The following is a 25,850-nucleotide window of genomic DNA, read 5'->3' as shown; positions in this document are numbered from 1 at the left end:
TAGAATTCTCAAAATTGTCTAATTTGTAGGCATAAGGTAGTTCATAATATTCTATTATGCTTTTAACATCTGTAGAGTCAGTAATAATGTCACTTTTCATTCTTGGCATTGTTTCTAATCTGGTAGAGCTTTATAATTTATTTTTAATAGAAACATAATTGCTTTACAAATTGTGTTGTTTCTGCCATATATCAACATGAATCAGCCATAGGTATACATATGTCCCTTCCCTCTTGAACCTCCCTCCAACCTCCCACCTCATCCCACCCCTCAAGGTTATCACAGATTACCTAAAGTTTGTCACAGATTACTGGATTTGAGCTCCATGCATCACAGAGCAAATTCCCACTGGCTATCTATTTTACATATGGTAGTATATATGTTTCAATGCTACTCTCAATTTATCCCACACTTTCTTTCCCCCACTGTGTTCACAAGTCTGTTTTCTGTCTGCATCTCAATTGCTGCCCTGCAAATAGATTCATCAGTACCATCTTTTTAGTCTACATATATATGTGTTAGTCAGAGAAGGCAATGGCACCCCACTCCAGTACTATTGCCTGGGAAATCCCATGGATGGAGGAGCCTGGTAGGCTGCAGTCCATGGGGTCGCTAAGAGTCGGATACGACTGAGCGACTTCATTTTCACTTTTCACTTTCATGCATTGGAAAAGGAAATGGCAACCCACTCCAGTGTTCTTGCCTGGAGAATCCCAGGGATGGGTGAGCCTGGTGGGCTGCCATCTATGGGGTCGCATAGAGTCGGACATGATTGAAGCGACTTAGCAGTAACGGCAGCATATGTGTTAGTACATGTGATTTGTTTTTCTCTTTCTGACTCACTTCACTCTGTATAATAGGCTCTAGGTTCATTCACCTCATCAGAACTGACTCAAATAGATTCCTTCTTATGGCTGAGTAATACTCCATTGTATGTGCCACAGCTTCTTTATCCATTCATCAGTTGATGAGCACCTGGATTGCCTCCTACCTATTGTAAATAGTGCTGTAATGAACATTGGGATGCATGTTCTTTTTCAGCTATTGTTTCCTCAGGGTAAATGCCCAGAAGGGGGATTGTTGGGTCATATAGTAGTTTTATTCCTAGTTTTTTTTTTTTTTTTTTTTTTTATTCCTAGTTTTTTAAGGAATCTCCTTACTGTTCTTCAAAGCAGCTGTATCAATTTGCATTCCTACCAACAATGCAAGAGGGTTCCCTTTTCTCCATACCCTCTCCAGCATTTATTGTTTGTAGATTTTTTGATGATGGCCATTCTGACTGGTGTTAAGTGATACCTCACTGTAGTTTTGATTTGCATTTCTCAGTAATGAATGACGTTAGGCATCTTTTCACGTGCTCATTAACCATCTGCATGTCTTATTTGGAGAAAGGTCTGTTTAGGTCTTCTGCCCACTTTTGACTGGGTTGTTTGTTTTTCTGGTATTGAGCTACATGAAGTGTTTGTATATTCTGAAGATTAATCATTTCTCAGTTGCTTCATTTGTTATTATTTTCTCCTATTCTGAGGTTGTCTTTTCATCTTGTTTATAGTTTCTTTTGTTGTGCAAAAACTTTTAAGCTCAATTAGGTCCCATTTGTTCTTTTGTTGTTCTTGTTTGTTAATTTTTTTGTTTTTATTTCCATTTCTCTAGGAGGTGGGTCATAGAGGATCTTGCTGTGGTATATATCAAGGAGTGTACTGCCTATATTTTCCTCTAAGAGCTTCATATTTTTTGGCTTTATACTCCGGTCTTTAATCTATTTTGAGTTTATTTTCATATATGGTTTAAGGAGGAGTTCTAGCTTCATTCTTTTGCTTATAGTTGTCCAGTTTTCCAAGCAGCACTTATTGATGAGGCTGTCTTTTCTCCGTTGTATATTCTTGCCTCCTTTTCAAAGATAAGGTACCCATAAGTGTATGGGTTTCTTCTTGGACTTTCTATCTTTTCCATTGGTCTATATTTCTGCTTTTGTGCCAGTACTGTACTGTTTTGATGACTGTAGCATTACAGTAGTCTGAAATCAGGAAGGTTGACTCCTCTAACTCCACTTTTCTTTCTCAGGATTGCTTTGGCTATTTGGGGTCTTTTGTGTTTCCATACAAATTGTGAAATTTTTTGTTCTATTTCTGTGAAAAAAATTGGTAGTTTGATAGAGATTGCATTGAAAATGTAGATTGCTTCGGGTAGTATATTCATTTTCAAATATTGATTCTTCCAACCCAAGAAGATGATATATCTCTCCATTTGTGTCCTCTTTGCTTTCTTTCATCACTGTCTTATAGCTCTCTGCATACAAGTCTTTTGTCTCTAGGTAAGTTTATTCCTAGCATTTTATTCTTTTTGTTGTAGTGGTGAATTGGATTGTTTCCTTAATTTCTCTTCCTGATTTTTTATTGTTAGTGTATAGGAATGAAAAGGATTTTTGTGTATTAATTTTATATCCTACAACTTTTGCCATATTTATTGATTAGCTCTAGTAATTTTCTGGTGGCAGCTTTAGGGTTTTCTATGCAGAGGATCATGTCGTCTGCAAACGGTGAGAGTTTTCCAATCTGAGCTCCTTTTATTTCTTTGTTTTCTCTGATTGCTGTGGCTATGACTTCCAAAACTGTTGATAATAGTGGTGAGAGTGGGCACCTTTGTTTTGTTCCTGATCTTAGAGGAAATCGGTTTTTCTTCGGATAGAATTTTATAGATTGTATTGTTCTCAAAACAACAACAATAACAAACCTCCAAATAATGCTGGTACGGAAACTATACCCACCCAATTTCTTATAGGCAGTCAATCTAGGGTATATCTATTCATCTTTTCCTCCATTCAGCAGACATTTACTGAGATTTTACTAGATGCAATGAGAATACGTTAGGTAAAAAGCCCATGCCTTCATAGAATCTACATTCTTGTGAGAGAAACAGATAATAAACAAGACAAATAAGTAGAACATGTTGATGTTGATGATATGCGGTAAAATGAAATAAAAGCAGGGCATGTTAGAGGTTTGGATTTTACTTTAAATAGTAACCAGAGAAGACCTCAGTGAGAAGGTGACTATTAAGTGAAGACTTGAACTCAGATATTAGGCAGAGCATAGAAGTACAAAAGCACAAGCATGCTTGTCACATAAAGGAAGAGCAGTGAGGTCAGAGTGGCTGGAGAAAAAGGTCTGAGTGGGGCTGGGCTCCATACAGAGAACAAGCACAAAGTCCAGATTGTGCCTGGCTTTGTACGTCACAGTAAGAACTTTGCTTTTGTTTTGAGACAGGGAGCAGTTGTAGAGTTTTGAGGTGAGAGGTGACACAATCTGACTAATGTTTTAAAAGTATTTCCCTGACTGCTATTGTGGTAAGAATAGTCTTTCCTGGATGGTGGTGAGATGGAAGCAGTGGGGAGACTATAGCAGTGATTTAGATGATAGGGTCTGGACTAGGGTGGGAGCAAGGTGTGCTCAGATTCTGGATGCATTTTAAGGTACAATTGAAAAGATTTCCTGATTTAAAGTTCTCGGGGTATCCAAGAAAGGAAGAAGTCAAGGATGAATGCCATCAGCAATTTTTTTTTTTTTTTTTTTGAGTAACTAGATGATTGGAGGGCCACTAACTGAGACAGGGAACAAGATAAGAGAAGCAGAATTTGGCAAAAAGCATCATATTGTTGAATGTTTTCCTCAAGTTTTCATCTGACTTCAAGTTATTCAGTTTTGTCTCTACCCTCAGAGCTGTTGGAAATGAAGATAAGTATTCCATTATTTAAAATAAAGAAACAGAATCAAATATAGTATTAACTTGAATGGGCCTTACAGATTCCTTTACAAGCAAGAAAATGAAAGACCAGAGAGGAATACTGATGCTTTTCTCTGAGTTGAATTCACTGTTCTGGGCTTCAGCTAAGAGATGAAGTTTATAGATCCAGCCACATGTTTTGACTTTTCTCCTTTATCTGGCCACAGTCTCTATGGAATGAATTTAATACCAGCTATGAGACTGTCTGATAAACAAGAGGTGCTTGTTAAATTTGGTCTTTATCATAAGAAAATTCCTCTTAACAGGACCAGAAGCTAATTTCCTTTATTTTAAAATTTATTTTGAGGTAATAATATCTTGGAATGAAAATGAGTGAAGAGTTCGGGGTTGTAAGAAGCTATTTAACATTGAGCAAGTTATTTTGGGCCTCAGTTTTCTTTAATAGAAATTAACTTAAGGCAGAAAGTTGGAAGAGACAATTTCTAAGTGCCTTTCTAACATTTCCAGTCTGTGCTTCCACTATTATTGCTTTGGTGGATAAAGTGAAGTGATGCAGAAATGTATCCCATACATTCAGACATTTAAGTAACTAACATTCACTAAGTGACTGATGGTATTAATAAAGAATCACAGAGTAGTATGCCTGGAGGAAATATGACCCTTGGGCAGGGTTCTCAATTTTAAATTTACTAGCATAGCAATTTAATGCAATTAATAAAAAAGGGTTTGTGTTATACCTATAGGAACTGAATTTCATTTTTACCATACAAGAAGAAGGGTAAGCTAAGAATTACTACTCTGTGGAAAAGTAGACCCTGATTTTTTGCTCAGGTGATATCAAATACTCTAGAGGTTAGTTACCTAGGTTGGCTTTGTGTTCTATCAAAGCAGTGGCTTCACTGGTTTCACTGAGCTTGTTTTTTCCTTTTCATCTTACTTTAGGGAAGTCATATGACTTTTTTAGCTCAAGTTGCCTTGAAAGTCCCATTTAAGGGAAGCTCACTTACCATGCCTCTGAAAGTTGGATATAGCTGCAGATGGAAATATAGACTTTCCATCCGTGGCTCAGGATAACTAGTAGCTTTCAGTTAGTATGGCTAGTCATGCTATGGAGCTTTCTGTGTAATTTGGTGTTTTGTTTAACTAAGATTATTATTTTTTAAAATACAGAGGAAAGAGGAGATGAAGCAAAGTTGGATAACCGACTTCTAAAGCCCTTATGGAATAAATAGGAGAAGGGCGAGGACCCTATTCCGTCTGAGGTGATTTGCCTTAACTCTGTGCAGCAGAGTCATGAGCTGCAGAAGGCCAGATGCCTCACCATGTGTCCAGCCAGATGCTACAGTTCAGGTGAACCCCTTGTTTCCCAGGACTCTGAGCGGTTGGTTGCTACCAACCCACAGGGATCCCTGTAAACCATCAGGGAAGCTGGAGACAGACAGTGGACTGCGGACTATGCTCCGCTGGTCTTGTCCAGGAGCCTCCCTCACCAGGAGAGTGGCAGAGTAGTTCCCTTTCCTTATTCTGCCAGGTTTGCACTAAGTACTTAGTTTTCCAAACTAATCTATATTATTTAGGGCAGACACAGATGGAATGGCTATAATAATAATATTAAGAATGTTTAATGCCAAAGCAAGGTGCTGGTGTAGTGGTCACTTGTTGCAGTGTGCAGGGAAGATAGTAATTCAGAGTGGGCCACAGAGGTTTCCAGAGTTATCAGTGGTCTATTCTTAGAGGGAAGGTGAGGGGAAGGGTTGGTAAATGGTGTTCATTTCACTATTAATCTTAAAATAACAGCTCGTTTCAGCATGTATGTTTCACAATAATAAAAATAAGATTTAAAAAGTGAAATACATCGATAAAGCTATTTTATAATCTTGCTTTACTATATTTATCATTAGTATGAACTTAAGGAGTAGTGTATCATAACTAGTTCCAGCGGAGAAGGCTATGGCACCCCACTCCAGTACTCTTGCCTGGAAAATCCCATGGACGGAGGAGCCTGGTGGGCTACAGTCCATGGGGTCGCGAAGAGTCAGACATGACTAAGCGACTTCACTTTCACTTCTTACTTTCATGCATTGGAGAAGGAAATGGCAACCCACTCCAGTGTTCTTGCCTGGAGAATCCCAGGGATGGGGGAGCCTGGTGGGCTGTCATCTTGGGGTCGCACAGAGTTGGACATGACTGAAGCGACTTAGCAGCAGCAACTAGTTCCAGGTACTGTAGAGAGTTCATAAACATTTTTTAGGGTATTAGTTTTTTTTTTCAGCTGTATTAAAAAATAGAGACATTACTTTGCCAACAAAGGTCCATCTAGTCAAGGCTATGGTTTTTCCAGTAGTCATGTATGGATGTGAGAGTTGGACTATAAAGAAAGCTGAACACCAAAGAATTGATGCTTTTGAACTGTGGTGTTGTAGTAGACTCTTGAGAGTCCCTTGGACTGCAAGGATATCCAACCAGTCCATTCTGAAGGAGATCAGTCCTTGCTGTTCATTGGAAGGACGGATGCTGAAGCTGAATCTCCAATACTTTGGCCACCTGATGTGAAGAACTGACTCACAGGAAAAGACCGTGATGCCGGGAAAGATTGAGGTCAGGAGGAGAAGGGGACAACAGAGGATGAGATGGTTGGATGGCATCACGGATTCAATGGATGTGAATCTGAGTAAACTCCGGGAGTTGGTGATGGACAGGGAAGCCTGGTGTGCTGCAGTCCATGGGGTCGCAAAGAGTCGGACATGACTGAGCACATGAACTGAATTGAAAAAATATAACAACAACAAAAATAACACTTTTCCCTATGCATACCATTTCTGATCCTGATTGATCTCTGAACATTTCTTCATATGTATAGTGGAAGTAACAACACCAGCTTCACCAACTGCAGGGAAATTAAATAAAATATAATTGATAAAGAGATTGGCACATAGTAAACCTTAGTAATGATCAGTTCTTACTCTGCTGGTTCTAGTCAAATTAATTTAATATATAGATTCATAAGAGTTTATCCAGTAATTTTGTTTATATTATTTTATTTTTTCTTGAAAGATGTGTAGGGCTTTGCAGGTGGTGCTAGTGGTAAAGAATCTGCCTGCCAATGCAGGAGATGCAAGAGGCATGGCTTTGATCTCTGGGTCAGGAAGATCCCTTTGAGTAGGAAATGGCACCAGACTCCAGTATTCTTGCCTAGAAAGTCTCTTGAGCAGAGGAGCCTGGCAGGCTACAGTTCATAGGGCTGCAAAGAGTTGGACACAACTGAACGACTAAGCATAGCACAATCAATGTATAACACTGTGTTAATTTTAGGTGTACAATTTAATGATTTGACATTTGTATGTATTGCAAAATGGTCACCACAATAAGTTTAGTTAGCATCCATCACAACATATAAATGCAAATTTTCTTTTCTTGTGATGAACTTTTTAAGATCTAGTCCCTTAGCAACTTTGTTATCTTATAACTGGTAGTTTGTACCTTTGGCCCACCTCCTCCCATCTTGACCCTACTTCCTACCTCCTGCCTCTGGCAACAGTTTGTTCTCTGTACTGATGAGTTTAGATTTTGGTTGTTGTTACTTTGCTTTGTTTTGATGCTATGTATTAGTGAAATTATACACTGTTTTCCTTTCTCTTACTTATTTCACATAGCATAATGCCCTTGTCATCCACCCATGTTGTTGCAAATGGCAGGATTTTCTTGGTTTTTCTAATGGCTGAATAATACTCCATTGCACACATACATCATATTTTCTTTATCTATTCATCTGCTGATAGACACTAAAGTTCTTTCCGTGTTTTGCCTAGTGAAAATAATGTTGCAGTGAATATGGGGGCACAGATACTCTTTTGAAATACCAATTTCATTTTCTCTGAATATATACCCAAAAGTGGGATTACTGAATCATATGGGAGTTCTATTTTTAATTTTTCGAGGAACTACCATACTGTTTTCCATAGCAGCTGTACCAATTTACATTTCCAACATTGCCTATGTGTTTTAATCTTATTTATATAACTTTTCCTTACAAAGCTAGAAAAAACAGTAACTATACAGTGAACTAACAACTTTACTTGATGCAATTGGTATGCTAAAAATCAAGCTCTACCAAATTGCCATATTTCATTCTCACTGATATTCATGGACTGTATAGTCCATGGGGTCACAAGGAGTTGGACATGACTGAGCAAATTTCACTTCACTTCACTTCATTATCACTGATGGTGGACAAATATATTTGATTTTATTACAAGTAAAAATTACTTTCAAATGCAATAGAATAATAATAACAAGACTATTTTTTGAACACTTATTATTAGTAAATAGTAAATGCTTTACATTCTTTACCTCATTGAGAATAATAAGAGTACTTACTATATAAGGTTGTTAAGATTACTTGAGTTAAGACTTGAAGAACACTTGTTACTATGCTGGGTCTATAACTGATATTTCCAAATAAAATACATACAGTTTTTTAACCCTCCCAGCAATCCTGTGAATGGGATAATTATCATCCTTATTTTGGAGGAAGCCAGGGAGTCAACAAATTGGCACATCAGAACCTGACTCCATAGCTGGTTATTCTAGCATTTGTATTTAAACCACTGTGAATCTGAAGTATTTAATGAAAATGTATGATTTGATCACAGGATGAGGAAGAAAATGTGTAGCTTTGCAAAGTCTGATGTTGCTGTACTAGGAATGGTAAAGGGCACAGTTTTATAGATTAGTTTTGAAAGTCATTGGGGGCAATATTTACTTATTTATGGTACTTTCAAATACTTTGCCTTATATTTCTAAGGAACCAGCCTATAAAAAAGAGAACACTGAGGATTATTGGGTGGCTAAGCTGCTAAAGAATCTGCCTGCAATGTGGGACACCTGGGTTCGATGCTTGGGTTGGGAAGATACTATGGAGAAGGGAAAGGCTTACCCACTCCAGTATTCTGGCCTGGAGAATTCCATGGACTATATAGTCCATGGGGTCCCAAGGAGTCGGACACACCTGAGTGACTTTCGCTTTCACTAAGTTGTATCAAGTGAGTATATAAAAATTGGTTGATTTAGCCATGTGACTATTTTAATATTTAGACATAAAATTATCTTATCCCACAAATTCATGATCTAAAAATCTGATGTGTTGTTAGATTACATCCTTCTGGATGGGAGAAATCCTAAATGAATAGACATTCATTTTGTAGGAAGTTTAGCAAATCTGGTTATATCTACAGAGTAGTCTGTCTACTTTGCCCTCAGCTACCTGAATGATGCAGGAACATTATGAGAAGTTACCCTTACTTGGTGGATACAGGATGTACTTTTCAAAATTTAACTCCCTGCCAGCACAGGAAGCTTGTGCAGTATGGTTGTTACACACTTGGTTATTGAGGATAAATGACATTCTAACTGTATAGTAAAAAAAATTAGTTATTGATATGGAGTAAAAATTGGAGTGGGAAATGGCAATCCACTCCAGTATTATTGCCTGAAAAATTCCATATATAGAGGAGCATGGTGGGCTGCAGTCCATGGGGTCGCAAAGAGTTGGATATGACTAAGCACATGCACACAGATACACATGGAATAAAATAGCTTTGGAAACTCCTAGAAATGTGACAAAACAGGATGCTGTCCATTAATTTTTCTTTTCATACATGTTTCTTTCTATTACTTATTCATTCATGTGTAGATTCACAGACATTATAGGCACAGCTTGTGCCTGACACTGGAAAGTGAAGATGAAATGGGGCTTTAAGAGCACATGTATTCAAGAAGGGTAAGACAAACACAGTCAAGGGACGAAGAGAAAAGACTGGAGCATTATTTAGGAACAGTGCAAGCAAGAATGAAGGTCAGAATATGATGAAGATTAAAACAAAACTAAGGCAATGAAAGTAGTAAGGAAAAAAACAAGGGAAGGTCAATCTGTCATTTTGGGCACATGGTACAAATTTAAGAGATTACATTGAGGAAAGGAAAGCCATTTAATGACTACTTAGCTTCCACCTTGTTTATTAAACAGAACATCTTCAAGCTGGAAAGCTTTGAACAATTATAGTTAAGAAGGATTTAATGTCCATAAAGCTTAAGGCATCAAATTACCTTAAGCTGAATTGCGTGAGTCACTGATTTCATAGTAACTCTGCAAAGTTACATTATTCCCCCAGCTCCCCAGTTTACCCATTTAATAGCATTGGGTGCTCAGAGAGGTGATACAGCTGGTAAATGGCCCAATCAGGATCCCCAACAAAATCTTTCTTCAAAGCAGTGTTCTTCCCAGTACTTGGCAGAGCTCCCCAGACTTGCCTCAAGTTCTTTAGATCCCTAAAGACTTAATTCTCAGCAGCCATATATGTGTCCTTAATTTTTCCAAACTCGTGCACTTGAATTATGTAACCTCCAAATGCCTCAGAACAAAGCCCCTTGAGCTAGAGATCTCACAGTTGAGTTCTGAAGCTTGAATCTCCTAAAATTAAATTATTAGCTTTTTACCTTAGAGTTATGTACATTTTCATCTTTTTGCCTAAGGCATACATGCTAAGTGTTGAACTAAGATTAGCAATGGAACCCAGACCCCAGCTTCTAAATCCTGAGTCGTCAACCTTCAATTAAACTGGGCCAGGAATAAGAAGCCCCTTGGAGGAGGGAACTCCAGTGCATTCCAGCCATAATGGACATCTTTCCATTTCTTTGGACTGCTGACTTTTGCAAGAACGGTTGTCTTTGCCTGGAATGCCTTTTTTTCCTCTTCTCTCCCTTCCGCTAACTTCTTCCTTGTTCTAACAAGAAGGACAATTCTTCAGAAGGCCTTCCTTGACTCATAGATTGAGTTGAAAATTCCTTGCTCTTCATTTATATAGCATGTTGTACCTTTTCTTTATTAATATGCATCACCCTATAATTTTCCATTTATTTTTCTTCTTTCTGCCATATCTTGTAATTTTCAGTTTATTTTTCTTCTTTCTGTCATGTCTTGAGTGTCTTTCCTTGAAGTGTCCCTCTTGTGTCTAGCATAGTACCTGGAGTTGCAAATATTTGATCTGCTGAATGAGTGAACTGTTAAGATCATGATGGCTGATATGAGGCTTGATAATGGTAAAATAATGCTGAATCAACAAAGAAAGACAGTCCACAATTTTGGTTTCTAAATCAATTAAACTATGCACTGTATTCTTTAGTCATCTTTCTCTATATTTGTACTCCTTTATACGTTCTGGGTACATATCGATTCAAACCTGCATTGTGAGCAACTGGATCTAGCCTCCAAGGAAGATGTTGAAAGCATGTTTCAGACTTATTTTTATAGTCTAGCACTGTTAGCTCCAGCAGTTGGCAGCTTCAGCTCGTGCTAAACACACAATCTTAACAATTCTAAATGTTTCAGTGACATCACATTGCCCTCCTTCTCACCCTCACAATCAGAGCTGCTCCTCTTAAGCCTCATAGGAATATTAACTGAAATGTGGATAGATGAATCTTAGTTAAAGGCTAATTTTTAAGATATTGGACTGCCTGAAATTGAATGTGGGTGTCTCTCCTGACAGTTTATAGAAGGGAAAAGTAAGCTCAGAAAGGTGACAACTAACGATGCATCAATGACTCATAAAGAAAAAAAATTGTAGACTTACAATTTTCTATGCCTGTTTTCATCAGTGATTTCTGGAGGAGATAATCATGGCAAAGTCAAAGTCACCTCCAGAGCATGTGTTGGGTGTTGTTGGCTTGCTCTCATGGCCTATTCTCCACCTTTGCACACTGCCCTCTGCCCAAGGGGTTGGCATCAGTGCAAACCTATCTGGATGGCTTCAGTGTGCTCCTTACTTCCAGGTTTTGGGTTGGGTGCAGCCCATGGGAAGGCCCCTCTGAGAAATTAGAGGGTGGGAGAGTGAGGTCAGAGTATCAGTTCCCCTGATTTTTTCTCGAGGGTTGGCTATTACCCTCAACTAAAGGCCAGAAACACTGTCAAATGGGCCTTGCCTTAGACAAGGGCCTGCCTTACCCTATTTAACTGCTTCTAACTTTTCCTCCTTTCTCCCCTGCAGTCTGAAGCCTCCCTTGTCCTAGACCAAGTACTGCAAGGCACCATGGTGGATTTCCCCAACGCCTGCTGCACAGTCCTAGTATCTCTTCATTAAAGTCCTCAGATTACCCAATTTAAGTATTCTTTTTCCTGCCCAGAATCTGTCTTATATAGAAGTTATTTTGGAATAGGAAAATATGCTTGTGTAATACACAGGACTATGATGGCTGTTGATATTGAGGCAAAGGGCTTAAAACTCTTTGGTGAGATAATTGGGATATATTTTGCTTGTATTAAACACAAACTTTTAATATCTCCAAGAGTACTCTGTCAAAACAAATAAAAATAAATCCATGGGCATTCTTTCTTTGAAAGAGCATTTCAAAGAAGGATGGCATGACACATGAAATAAACTACAAGCTAAAGGCTGAAAAGAAACAATGACATTTCAGATTTAGTTGTTTTAAAAAAATTCTATAACTGTTCCAGTATTTACTCATGTTTTCATTCTCTCACATAGTTTGGTTTCTAATGTATATAAATGAGATGTCAATTGGTGATAAAAATAAACAAAAATACATAATATGCACAAGACATTTTTCAGTCACATTTTTGCTGGCTCCCACCTAAAAGTGACAAGCAGTTCAGGCCTCTATCATTTTGCAGAATACTGAAGCAGTGGTGTGATAGAGTCTGACTAATCACATAGAAAGTTAGTGTTTGATGGACTAGGAAGAGTCCATGGGGGAAAATCGAAGCTAACTGAATCAAAATAAAGAACTGTTATCTTGAAAAGTACCTGGAGGATAAAGGGATTTCATAATATGTTGTGAGGATAGGTGGTTCTGCTCTATGTGTGGTGTCAAGGGTAGACAAGGAAAGCAATAGAGGTGAGATAATATTAGTTTTTTAAGGACAAAAGACTCCACTTCTGGATCATGGACAAGTCACGAAAATGCCACTTTTAAAAATATGCCTTTCAATTTTCTTTGTTCCCTATTGAATTTGCCGCTTATTTGAAATGAATATAATCATTATACGTTCTCCAGGACATGTTATGACTCAATCTTCATGTTGTGTTCATTTTATCTTTTTTTGGTAGGGTTGTATATCCTAGTGATTTGCTGTTAGCTTAATAGCAAATAAACAGGCTTTGGTTTTTATTCCTGTGACAAGAGGGGTTCATGCATTTGATGTTATGTCTGGAGTGTTTGCAGTATACCTTTTCTGCTAAGCACTGGGAATCCAGTGTGGAATAAGGCAAAATAGTCCTTGTTCTCATGGGAGAAAGGGAAACCACTACAGTTGTTTATTGCCCCCTCAGCCCCAGGGGAAGGACCAGGGGAAGCCCCAGAGGAAAGTGTGCGGCTAGAGATTAAGTAGAGTAAAAACAGTTTCATTACAAAATCAGAATAAAATTACTTTTTATCATTTATCCTCCTAAAGTAGTATGCAAAATTGCTAGTTGAGTTGGTTGTTAACCTCTAATTATCCACATCTAATTTTTTCTGTGGATAATTGTGCACATAATAAAATATACATCCTAGAATTGTTTAATTTTCACTTTCCTATAAGACATCTAAAAGTCTACTCTTGTGGCTCTTCCATGCTGCCTGGAATAGTTACATGCCATTTATGGTTTCAGCACTTCTGCTTTAGCAGAATTGTGCTTTATTTAAATATTTCAAGGATTTTTGAAGCAAAAAATAAAAGTGAAGATAGATACTTAATATGGAGCTTAGTTTGTAGGGGAGCAGTTCCAAATGATAAAAGTGTATCATATTTGAACAGGATGTAGAAAATTACTGCACATGTTCTGGCTTCAAACACATTGTCCATTTGACTCAGAAGCTAATTTGCATTGCTGGCATTTTCAATGGAGATGGGTTATTCCATTTCTCCCTATTTAGGACAACAGGCATCATTTAGCCAACAAAAATAATCATAAAAATGAGGTATGTAAAAAAAGTTGTTTTCTTGACCTAATCAATATTTGAGTAGTATGGAGGCAGTGACTATTTATACTATTTCCTAGAACTGGTATTTATGTATTGTGATAAAGCAAATTATAAAAAAAATGGTCACAAAAATGTAGGTTACTAAACATCCAACCATGCTAAATATGGCTAAAGGGTTGAAGAAAAAAAATCTTAATAAATATTTTTCTTAAATACAAGAACCCACTTTTAAAGTGTGCACTTAAGGTGGAATGAAAATGTCTCTTTTGTTAACATAATGCTTTGGGCTATTGTTCCTATTTCTAGTAGACAGTTTATCTAGGTTACATTTGCGATTAATATACAGTTCTACAATATAGCCTTGTAAAATCCATTCTCAGAGAGGTAGTTTAATCTAGCAGTGTCTAGTATCTTTCTTGAAAGGCTTCAAATATTTGTCATTTAAAAAGCTGTTACACATTTTGCTTTTGTGTTTGACACTTAAGGATTAAGCATCACCACTTGTGACGAAATGCTATACATAGAGCCTTTTGTTGCTTCTTTACACTGCAGTTGACGAAGGCAAAGTAAAAGTGAAAGTCATTCAGTCTTTGAATTCTCCAGACCAGAATACTGGAGTGGATAACCGTTCCCTTCTCCAGGGGATCTTCCCAACCCAGGGATCGATCCCAGGTCTCCCGCATTGTAGGCAGATTCTTTACCAGCTGAGCCACCAGGGAAGCCATTGAGGAAGACAAGGAGACAGCAAATCATGCATGTCAACATGCAAATACTTTCCCTTTATCTCACTACTCATGCAAGGACTACTGCCTTCATTCTGCCTGTCAGAGTTACCTTCCTAAAACAATCATAAATGCCTCTATAAACATTCTGTATCTGGCTTTCCTGTGGCAGAGTGCTAAGGAAATGATGATGATCCAAGCCTTTTTATAAAAAGATATCTGAAATCTATGTCACTGCATATGATTAAAATTTGTGATAGAGACAGGAGAAGCTTTAAAACTGAAGAAAACATTTTCTCTGGAACTGTCTTTGCTGTTCTTCAAAAGGATGAAAGTTATAGGTATGAAAGTCATAATAGTTAAGAAGGAGATTGGATATATCCTTAGTGGCTTGCCAGGGTAGAACTTGCCATTATTCATATTAATAACATTAAAGTCATAAATCGTTAATTTAGAAATTTAGAATGAAAGGTGTCACAACTCAGGCTTATTCTATCTCAGTGTAATTCAGTGCATGAAGCAGGGCACCCAAAGCCAGTGCTCTGGGACAACCCAGAGGGATAGAGTGTGGAGGGAGGTGGGAGGGGGTTCAGGATGAGGGAGACACGTATATACCTGTGGCCGATTCATGCTGATGTATGGCAAAAACCATCAGAATATTGCAATTATCCTCCAATTAAAATAATAAACTAATTTAATAAATAAATAAATCTCAAGTACTCTTAGTTGACAACTTGGTCCCAGATTATGTAGATTAAAGCACTCTTGATAATTACAAGAATAGCCTAAAATATTACATGGACGTCAAGTGGGAAAGCAAACAATATTATTAGAACTTGAACATTTCTATTTAAATGCTTTCCACATTCATATTTCCAATTGAGCCTAGAAGTAATTCTGTAAAATAGATTGGAATAATTATTTCTGCTGATCTTATGGAAGAAAAAGAACAAGAAAGAGGCTTGGTTCTTGGCCTTTTGGTACTTGGTACTATTTTGTGTCAATTCTGTGTCTTTTTATATTTTAGTTACACAAAAACCTTTCTTGCACTCCTATTAATTTAATCTCACTTCTATAAATCCCCTGATCCTAGCTCTTTTCTCCTTTAATTTTACAGTTTTCTTTCTCAGAGCATTAATCATGTTCTGGAGATGTCTCCCCTCCCCCTGATTTTTGAGCTTCCTCCTATCTACAACAGAATCTATGGAAAGTAATATATACAGAAGACAAGAGAGGAAGTGAAAGGCTAAAGAGGTTATTAGAAGCCAGAAAAGTGACAGAAAAAAATTACTTTCTCTTTTAAAAGACATTAGAAATAATATTTATTTTTAAAAATTGAAAATAATATCAACTAAGGATCACTAGTTACTTGAGGTGAAACTTTAATATAAAGTATAAAACAAACATAAAATAGAAATATAAAAACAAGCATAAAAAAGGAATAGGAGTAAATTCCCTGAAGTGTTCTGATCTGTGTCAGAATCTTTATCACTGATGTCCCCAGAATTAGATACTGTGTTTTCAAAAGCAGAAAAAGGTATTATTTTTTTTAATGTGAGGAATAAAAGATGTCCTTGCAAATTAAAAAGTAATAGCAGAGGAAAAATTTACAAAAGATATATTAAAGTTGAAGAAATATCTCAGAGTATTGTACAAAAAGATAAATAATTGGAAAATAGAGAAAAAAGAAGAAAATAAAGGATATTCCAGAATTACCAACATTCAAAAAGAAGGAGTTCCAGAAACAAAGGACTCTGTAGACAAGAATCAAAAATATCAAAGAGTGTTCTGTTTATGTTTTCTTCTAAGAGTTTTACAGCATCTGGCCAAAATTGAAGCAAGGTTTTTTTTTTTTGACCCATCTTCTAGAGTAATGAAAATAAAAACAAAAATAAACAAATAGGACCTAATTAAACTTAAAAGCTTTTGCATAGCAAAGGAAACCATAAACAAGATGAAAAGAGAACCCCTCAGAATGGGAGAAAATATTTGCAAATGAAGCAACTGACAAAGGATTAATCTCCAAAATATACAAATAGCTCATGTAGCTCAAAATCAGAAAAACAAACAACCCAATCAAAAAATAGGCAGAAGATCTTAATAGACATTTCTCCAAAGAAAACATACAGATGGTCAACAAATACATGAAAAAATACTCAGCATCACTAATTATTAGAGAAATGCAAATCAAACTACAGTGAGATATCACCTCAAGCCATCAGAATGACAATCACCAAAAAAGCATGGGGTGTGTGTGTGTATGTGTGTGTGAGAGAGAAAGAGACAGAGAGAGAAGGGTGTGAATATAGGGTGGGAGATTGTGAAAGTGACCTAAATATTCAACTTTCACAATGGGAAGTCTGTAGGTAATACCAAATCTGGAAAATTAAGAAATAGCAATATTACCAAGTTATATGATGTAAGGATTTAAATGATAAAATAATCAACTAAAATAGTTGAAATGTATTTCCTCTAAATATCAGGATGTGGAGAAAATGAAGAATAAGGGCCTGCTATTTTCTGTAACAAGCTTTTCAAGTCTTTCAGCATGCACATGCATGGCTTGGATGCAGGTTAAAATGGAATTGGAAACAAAACAATAGCTATAGAAATAAAAATAGATGCAATAAATAATTCCCTTATTATAGTACTTAATAAAAGCTATATATACATTATTTAAAGATCAGTCTTAAAAATTATGGAGAGGTGAGAGGGAGGCTCTAGAGGGAGGGGATATATGTATACTTTTGGCTGATTCACAGTATTGCATGGCAGAAACTAATGCAATATTTTAAAACAATTATCCTCCAATTAAAAAATCTTAAAAGATTACTAGTATCATAACATGTTTGGCTATGGCCTCGACATCATTTTAAAGAATTTACATAGCTGTCTTTTCAGTAAAACAACTTGGTTAGTTTTAAGAGGCCATGAATGGTTACACTGTTGAACAAAAAATTTCTGAAAAAATTTTTGTGAATATGGCAGAACATTCGTCAAGCTCCTTGTTGCTAACTCACTTCAGTCGTGTCCAACTCTGTGTGACCCCATAGACAGCAGCCCACCAGGCTCCCCCATCCCTGGGATTCTCCAGGCAAGAACACTGGAGTGGGTTGCCATTTCCTTCTCCAATGCATGAAAGTGAAAAGTGAAAGGGAAGTCGCTCAGTTGTGTCCAACTCTTCGCGACCCCATGGACTGCAGCCTACCAGGCTCCTCCATCCATGGGATTTTCCAGGCAAGAGTACTGGAGTGGGGTGCTATCGCCTTCTCCTTGGAGAGACACAACCTATTTCTGAGCTGCAGACTTTTGCTAACTCCTTTGGGATCATACTGCCATGGTCAACATTGCCTGGAGCTTTGGTATCAAGATGGACAAGGGTTAGTTTGGAAAGAAAATTAGCTTCTCTAGGCCTGGCCCGATAGAAAGGGAAGATGGTTTATGGGGTCTTTGGGTCTATTTAAATTCTCTTCATACAGGGAAGTTTGTGAGTCTTTGAAGGAGGATGACTTTGGGAACATTTATAAAGATCTGTGACATCAATCATCAGTCACACTTTTCTTCATTTCATACTCCCCCGTAACCTGGCTCTTTCATATTCTGCAGGAACTTATCCTTGTTGGGTTTCCAATTAGTGATAGTGACACAGGTTCAAGCTCAAAAAGACCTTAAGACATGAAGTTGTGAATCACTAGAAAAAAAAAATCCCCATTTTAGCATTTCCTTCAGAGGGAGTATCACTTTTTCTGATCACAGAGTGAAAGCCAACATTGAAGGCTGGCCACCCTTTTGATCCTTCCCATTTAACACCGGGATCACAGCTTTTCAGGTTTCCAGTGATTTTTAGAATAATGCCTAGCAGAGTCCAGCCCATTTATTTTCCCTGTCAATGAAACCCACACTGTGGCATTCAATTGATCCCTCTGCTGGAGGAAGCTCCCCACCTGTACCTTAACACCGGATCACAGCTTTTCAGGTTTCCAGTGATTTTTAGAATAATGCCTAGCAGAGTCCAACCCATTTATTTTCCTAGTCAATGAAACCCTCTCCGTGGCATTTAATTGATCCCTGTGCTGGAGGAAGCTCCCTAGCTGGACCTGACCTTGTTCCACTCTCCCCAAATACACTGTCACACTTGACTTCTATGCGTCCATTTTCAGCACATCATTTCTCTAGGAAGGTAGACTAGATGCCCCTGTGGTAGGTTTATCATGACAGTTAAACAGCTAATAATAGTAATGCACTAATTGCCCATTTCTCCCTTTGGACTATAAGATTTATAAGGACAGAAACTTTATTTTGCTTTCACTACTGCTTTGTCCACACCTTATATAATGCCTGACCCTGGCATAGGAGGGACTCAATAAATATATGTTGACTTGAGTGATTTTCCTACTTATCTTTTATATTTTCACATACTATGTCATAATGGCAACATTTTGGTCTTTTTTTTTATCTATACCACCTGTAAATGAAAAACACACATTAATCTGTATGTGCACATCACAGAGAGATTATGGGAACTGCTTGAACCTCCACCCAAATTAAAATGTTAAAATCTGCAAAATGCTTGACTTTCTAAAAAGAGAAATTCTTGGAATCCATTAACAAATAAATGTGTCTTCATTTGTATTTGTATTATAGTTGGTCTAGAGCTGATGGGACAACATCTAATACGCTGCTCATCTGACACACTAAAATGCTCTTAATGTAATTTGTTCACAATCTTTCTATTTTATTACAGCCGGGGCACCGACAGTAGACTGACCCATCGGCGGCAGACAGTTCTCCGTGAGAAGGGGAGACGGTTAGCTAACCGAGGACCAGCGTACATGTTTAACGACCACTCAACAAGCCTATCTATTGAGGAGGAACGCTTTTTAGATGCAGCTGAGTATGGCAACATCCCAGTGGTAAGGAAGATGTTGGAAGAATGCCTCTCACTCAATGTCAACTGTGTGGATTACATGGGCCAGAACGCCCTGCAGCTGGCAGTGGCTAATGAGCATCTGGAAATTACAGAACTTCTTCTCAAGAAAGAAAATCTCTCTCGCGTTGGGGATGCCTTGCTTTTAGCTATTAGTAAAGGTTATGTTCGGATTGTGGAAGCCATTCTCAGTCACCCAGCTTTTGCTGAAGGCAAGCGGTTAGCAACCAGCCCCAGTCAGTCTGAACTCCAGCAAGATGATTTTTATGCATATGATGAAGATGGGACACGGTTCTCCCATGACGTGACCCCGATCATTCTGGCTGCCCACTGCCAAGAATATGAAATTGTGCACACCCTCTTGCGGAAGGGTGCTCGGATCGAACGGCCTCATGACTATTTCTGCAAGTGCAGTGAATGCAACCAGAAACAGAAGCATGACTCCTTCAGCCACTCCAGATCTAGAATTAATGCTTACAAAGGCCTGGCAAGCCCAGCTTACCTGTCATTGTCTAGCGAAGACCCAGTCATGACAGCTTTAGAGCTTAGCAATGAGCTGGCAGTGCTGGCCAACATAGAGAAGGAGTTCAAGGTAGGTTTTTAACAAGTCGGAGTCAAGGTGAATTTATAAGCTTCCACTATGCACTCACACTCTGTTAGGTATTGTAGATAGTAGGCAATTTTATATATTTGATTCAACAAGTTCTTTATTATATAGAGTAAAAGTTGTGGTTACTACCATTTGGAGATGATCTACTATAAACTAGACATTTTGCATTTATTATGTCTGATACCTATCACAACCTTGGGAAGATCTTAGTTCCTTTTCAGATGCAGAAATGGAGGTATAGAAGGGTTAAGGCCCAAGAGCCACAGCTGGTGAAATCACAGAGCTGGGATCAGAACCCAGGGATGCAGACTCTAAAACCCAGGTTCTGTCTCCTGTGAAACTCTTGTTTCTATATTCAGATCATGGTGATAGCTACTGTTGAGGTCAGAAAGATGAATAAGACAAAGGAAGTCATAGTTTGACTTGAGAGACAGATGCATGCATGCATACATATGTTATAAAGAGAAATGAAACTACTAGACAGGGCTATAAGCAGTGTGCTGTAGCAGTTCAGAGAAAGCAGTATTTAATTCAGATTAGATGTCAGAGAAGTTACATGAAAAATGGTATTTCAGCTGCATATGGCAGAATAAATAGCATATTTGAAGGCAGAGAATGAAGGAGAAGATATTTTAGGCCAAGGTAACAGCCAAAACTAAAGCTTGTAGATATGGGAGAAGTAGTCAAATATAATTGCTTTACGATGTTGTATTCATGTCTGCTGTACAACAAAGTGAATCGGCCATATGCATACGTATGCCCCCTCCCTTCTGAATCCCCCTCCATCCCCTTGATTGCACCCCTCCAGATCATCACAGAGCACTGAGATGAGCTCGCTGTGCTTTGATGAGATCCTACTGGCTACCTGTTTTATATCTGACGTATACACAAGTTAGTGCACATATGTCAGCGCTGCTCTCTCCACTCATCCCACCCTTCCCTTCCCGCCCTGAGTCTACATGTCCTTTCTCTATGTCTGTGTCTCGTTCCTGCCTCAAGGGAACTTTGAGCAATCTCTAAATAAGAAGTAAGTGGGGAGACACGCTGTCAGACCTTGCCATTGTCTGCGTGGTTTGTGCTTCATTTGGAGAGGGTGAAAGTTCAGATTCCTAGTCCGAGGTCACACACTTATACACACACATCTTTAAATTTCCTCCACAGGTTATCTGACCTTTCCTATAGTGCTCATCATGTTCTGCTGTATGATACTACTTAGAGTGGGCTTTTCTTCTTTACTCAGCTATATACTGCTTGGAATCAGGTCTGATTCATCAAATACAGTATTACACAAAGATAAATATTGGTTTCATTTTCTCTATCCTATATGCTGTGAGAAAGCATGTCTCTCTATTCCGTACCTTGGGGTCTCTCCTGTGCAGTTTCTTGGTGCCTCTGTCACTGAAGGAACACTGCAAACCCCAGCCTAGCATGTGTCTCTCCCCAGGTCCTATCTGTCCAGGTGAGGAGGGCAGGTCACCAGTGACTGAAGCCTTCCATTGGCTCCCAGCATGGAGGATGCTGCTTTTCCTCTAGCTCCCTGGCAGCTGAGGATGTAGGACAAGCAGAAGATCTCTTCCAACAATGTCGCATTCTTTTATACTTCTCACTTTGCTCCCAGAACTCAGGGAGGCAGGGAACTACGCTATCTTGGAAATCTGATAAATATGATCTTCAGTTCAGTTCAGTCGCTCAGTCGTGTCCAACTCTTTGCGACCCCATGAACAGCACGCCAGGCCTCCCTGTCCATCACCAACTCTCGGAGTTCACTCAAACTCATGTCCATCCAGTCGGTGATGCCATCCAGCCATCTCATCCTCTGTCGTCCCCTTCTCCTCCTGCCCCCAATCCCTCCCAGCATCAGGGTCTTTTCCAATGAGTCAACTCTTCGCATGAGGTGGCCAAAGTATTGGAGTTTCAGCTTCAGCATCAGTCCTTCCAAAGAACACCCAGGACTGATATCCTTTAGGATGGACTGGTTGGATCTCCTTGCAGTCCAAGGGACTCTCAAGAGTCTTCTCCAACACCACACTTCAAAAATATCAGTTCTTCAGTGCTCAGCTTTCTTCACAGTCGAACTCTCACATCCATACATGACCACAGGAAAAACCATACCCTTGACTAGACAGACCTTTGTCGGCAAAGTAATATCTCTGCTTTCTAATATGCTATCTAGGTTGGTCATAACTTTCCTTCCAAAGAGTAAGCGTCTTTTAATTTCATGGCTGTAATCACCATCTGCAGTGATTTTGGAGCCCCCCAAAAATAAAATCTGACACTGTTTCCACTGTTTCTCCATCTATTTCCCATGAAGTGATGGGACCAGATGCCATGATCTTTGTTTTCTGAATGTTGAGTTTTAAGCCAACTTTTTCACTCTCCTCTTTCACTTTCATCAAGAGGCTTTTTAGTTCCTCTTCACTTTCTGCCATAAGGGTGGTGTCATCTGCATATCTGAGGTTATTGATATTTCTCCTGGCAATCTTGATTCCAGCTTGTGCTTCTTCCAGCCCAGTGTTTCTCATGATGAACTCTGCATAGAAGTTAAATAAGCAGGGTGACAATATACAGCCTTGACGTACTCCTTTTCCTATTTGGAACCAGTCTGTTGTTCAATGTCCAGTTCTAACTGTTCTTCCTGACCTGCATACAAATTTCTCAAGAGGCAGGCCAGGTGGTCTGGTATTCCCATTTCTTTCAGAATTTTCCACAGTTTATTGTGATCCACACTGTCAAAGTCTTTGGCATAGTCAATACAGCAGAAGTAGATGTTTTTCTGGAACTCTCTTGCTTTTTCCATATCCAGGAGATGTTGGCAATTTAAAATTGTTCTTAAAATTTATATTTAATTTTTATGAAACTTTACTGCTTAGGTTTCAACATTTCTGTTTCTGTAATTGTATCATTGTTTACACAATACTCTAAACCATTCTTTATTCATTCATTCACTTGCTTACATCTTCTGAGCCCATGGTTGTAGCAAATATTGTTCTGGGGAGAGTCAAGAATTAGGGTGGAGATATCGCACAGCACAAAGACAGTTCAGTCAATAACCCTGCCCTCAATTAACTTGTAATTTAATAGGAGAGCAAAGGCCTGTGTGAAATAACTATAATATAAGACATGACCTTGTGGAATGAGGGGTGGGCTGGTGGGCCAAAGATAAAGGATCATATCTAATCAGAATGCGAATTTTTCATTGTCCCTAAATGCATTGCATAATGTGAAGGCTGCTTTAGGTTTATGATAAATGAGGGATCCAGATATCCCTTTACTTGTTCATCACACACTGTTTCTGCCCACCTAGGTGCGAGGTAAATGGATCAGGCACTCTCCCTTCATCCCTGCTTTCTCTGTGCAGGTCCACACTGTTAGCCTCTAATCAGGCTCACCCTTTGCTTAATGCCCTGCCTCTGTGAAGGGTTAATGGCAAAGAAAAGGTAACTCTCTCTGAAAACACAAATCTCTTTAATAATATGTTATTCCTAATATCTTTAAAAAATCATCCTCAAGGATTAAAGTATACTGTTAAAAGAGGGTAGCAGTTTTAAAAATGTTTTTAAAAGTATGTCCTAGAACTTGACAATTCAACAGCTTTTCTAATTAGAAATTTGACTCCCCAAATCCTTGTATTACACAAGGAGAAAGGCCAGTTCTTGGCAGTTTTTAAAAGCCTTTGGCAAATACAAAACAAGAAAGCATAATGTTTTCTTTCTCACCAGACAGGACACTCTAGAACAATTATTTTATTCTCCCAGACTCAGTTGGCCCATAGAGGCAAGAACAGCTTCATGTGAGAATGCGCCGCCATGACTCTCAGGTGTAAACTCAGCGAAAGCATTTCATGCTACCATGCACACTCGTGTGATGGTGCTAAACCTGCTCCAGCAGCCCAGCCCGTTTACAACAGGATGGGACCCCAAAGGGCTTGGTGAATCTGGTGAGATTTGCTAAATCTGCTGTTCTGTCCTTCAAGAATAACTTCTCTTTTCTTTTTTAAAAAGAATATAGTTGACTCTTGAACAACACGAGTTTGAAGTATATGGGTTCACTTACATGTGGCTTTTTTCCACTAAATATGCACTACAGTACCACACAAGCCCGGGCTGGTTGAATCCATGGGTGTCGAACAGTGGATGCCAAGGGCCCTCTGGAGAGTTATGTGCGGAGTTTTCGCTCAATAGAGTACTGGTTCTCCTTCCCTCTGCTTTGTTCAAAGGTCACCTTACATGATCATGTTAAAAAATAGTAATTTAAATATGAAGAAAAATTTAAAAATAATTTCTAATTTTCATACTACAACACGCCAACATGTATCCTTCCAGAAATAAACACTGATACTGCAACATGCCAACATGCATCCTACCAGTCTTATTTTTAGTAGTCAAGCCCCTTAGAGTCTCAGGGACCAAAGACTGTGAGATACCTCACAGGGACCTGAAATATTGTACTGGCAACAGGCAATCCTCTCTGCTCATGGTCTTCAAATTCTTTTGCTTCCTTTTCACCTGAAAAACATTTGAAAAATTCTGTGCTCATGAGTACATTTTAAATTTGGCATCTAAATTTATTTACTTTTAAGTTTAAATAATTTTAAAAGGTATAATTTCTGTGTGGCCTAAATATTAACATTTAAAAATATATATCTTAAATGGCTGCTTCAGATGTATCTAGGGGCCTTTAAGTGCTGTGATTTTATACACACCATCACCTATTTTAAAAATAAACAACCTCCTCTTTAATTTTCATTAAGAGTTACATCTTTCTTTTTCTCCTTAAACTTGTATTCTAGTACATTTTCCTCCACAAATGTGATTTCTAATGTAATAGCTTTTTATTGTAAAGTCCTTTATAGATCACCTATTATATATATATATTAGATATGTATATTTTATATATATGATATATATATATATTGCATAACACATGTGTAATGTGTATGTTTACAAGAAATTTTAGAATTTGTTTTACTTTCTGTTATCATCAGGCTCTAGGTATTTAAAATATTCTGGAAATACTTACCATTATATTTATCAGCAGTATATTTGATCAAAACTACATAAATTGAACATAATTTTTCAAAATAACATACACAAATTCTGAAAAATAAATTTTAAATATATGATACATTTCCTATTAGAAATGAATTTTAAAGGAACGTCATATCCATACTTTTGTTATGTATTTAATGAAACAAAAACTTATAACCTGTTAAAATAACTTGATTTGTCAGCCAGCATATTGTTTTAGTTTTTGTTAATGGAATATATAAATTATTAATGATTTTATGGAATAGAATTAAAAGATAGTAGACTATATTTGGGATAAATATTTCTTGATGTGATTTGATAACTGCCTTATTGAATTACCCACACTGATCTGAAACAAATCACATAAAAGTTTTATCCTTGTGCTTTAGCCAATAGCCTATGAAAAATTTTAAGTCCTGGAAACCATTCCAAGTCGCAGTAAAAAGACTCATCCTCACTAAACTTTTCTGCCTTGCACTTTTGTGATGTCTTTCTTTTAAGTTAATGATACATCCAAAAGATAAGTACTAAGAATGGTTTTAAATAAGGGTAAAATAAACTTGTTTACAAAACAGAAGCAGAGTCACAGATGTAGAAAATAAACTTATGGTTATCAGGGTGATCAGGGTGAAGCGGATAAATTGGGAAATTGGGGTTGACATATACACTGTACTATATATAAAATAGATAACTAATAAGAACCTACTGTATAGCACAGGGAACTCTACTCAGTACTCTGTAATGGCCTATATGGAAAAAGAATCTAAAACAAGAAGGTTTATGTATATGTATGATTGATTCCCTTTGCTGTACACCTGAAACTAACGCTGGAAATCAAC

General features: G+C 37.9%; 1 protein-coding gene across 1 annotated transcript in view; it reads left to right on the top strand.

The window, feature by feature from the left end:
* The window catches only part of TRPC6 (transient receptor potential cation channel subfamily C member 6), a 167,990-nt gene that overhangs the window by 89,321 nt on the left and 52,819 nt on the right, over window positions 1-25,850 (top strand). The window contains exon 2 of the mRNA XM_027563913.1: window positions 19,192-19,966. Within this exon, the coding sequence (XP_027419714.1) occupies window positions 19,192-19,966 (775 nt within the window). The remainder of the gene's footprint in view (window positions 1-19,191; window positions 19,967-25,850) is intronic.

The sequence above is a fragment of the Bos indicus x Bos taurus genome, chromosome 15 (assembly GCF_003369695.1).
Source record: "Bos indicus x Bos taurus breed Angus x Brahman F1 hybrid chromosome 15, Bos_hybrid_MaternalHap_v2.0, whole genome shotgun sequence".
In the NCBI taxonomy this organism is placed as follows: domain Eukaryota; kingdom Metazoa; phylum Chordata; class Mammalia; order Artiodactyla; family Bovidae; genus Bos; species Bos indicus x Bos taurus.
This window is presented reverse-complemented; position numbering and strand designations above follow the sequence as displayed.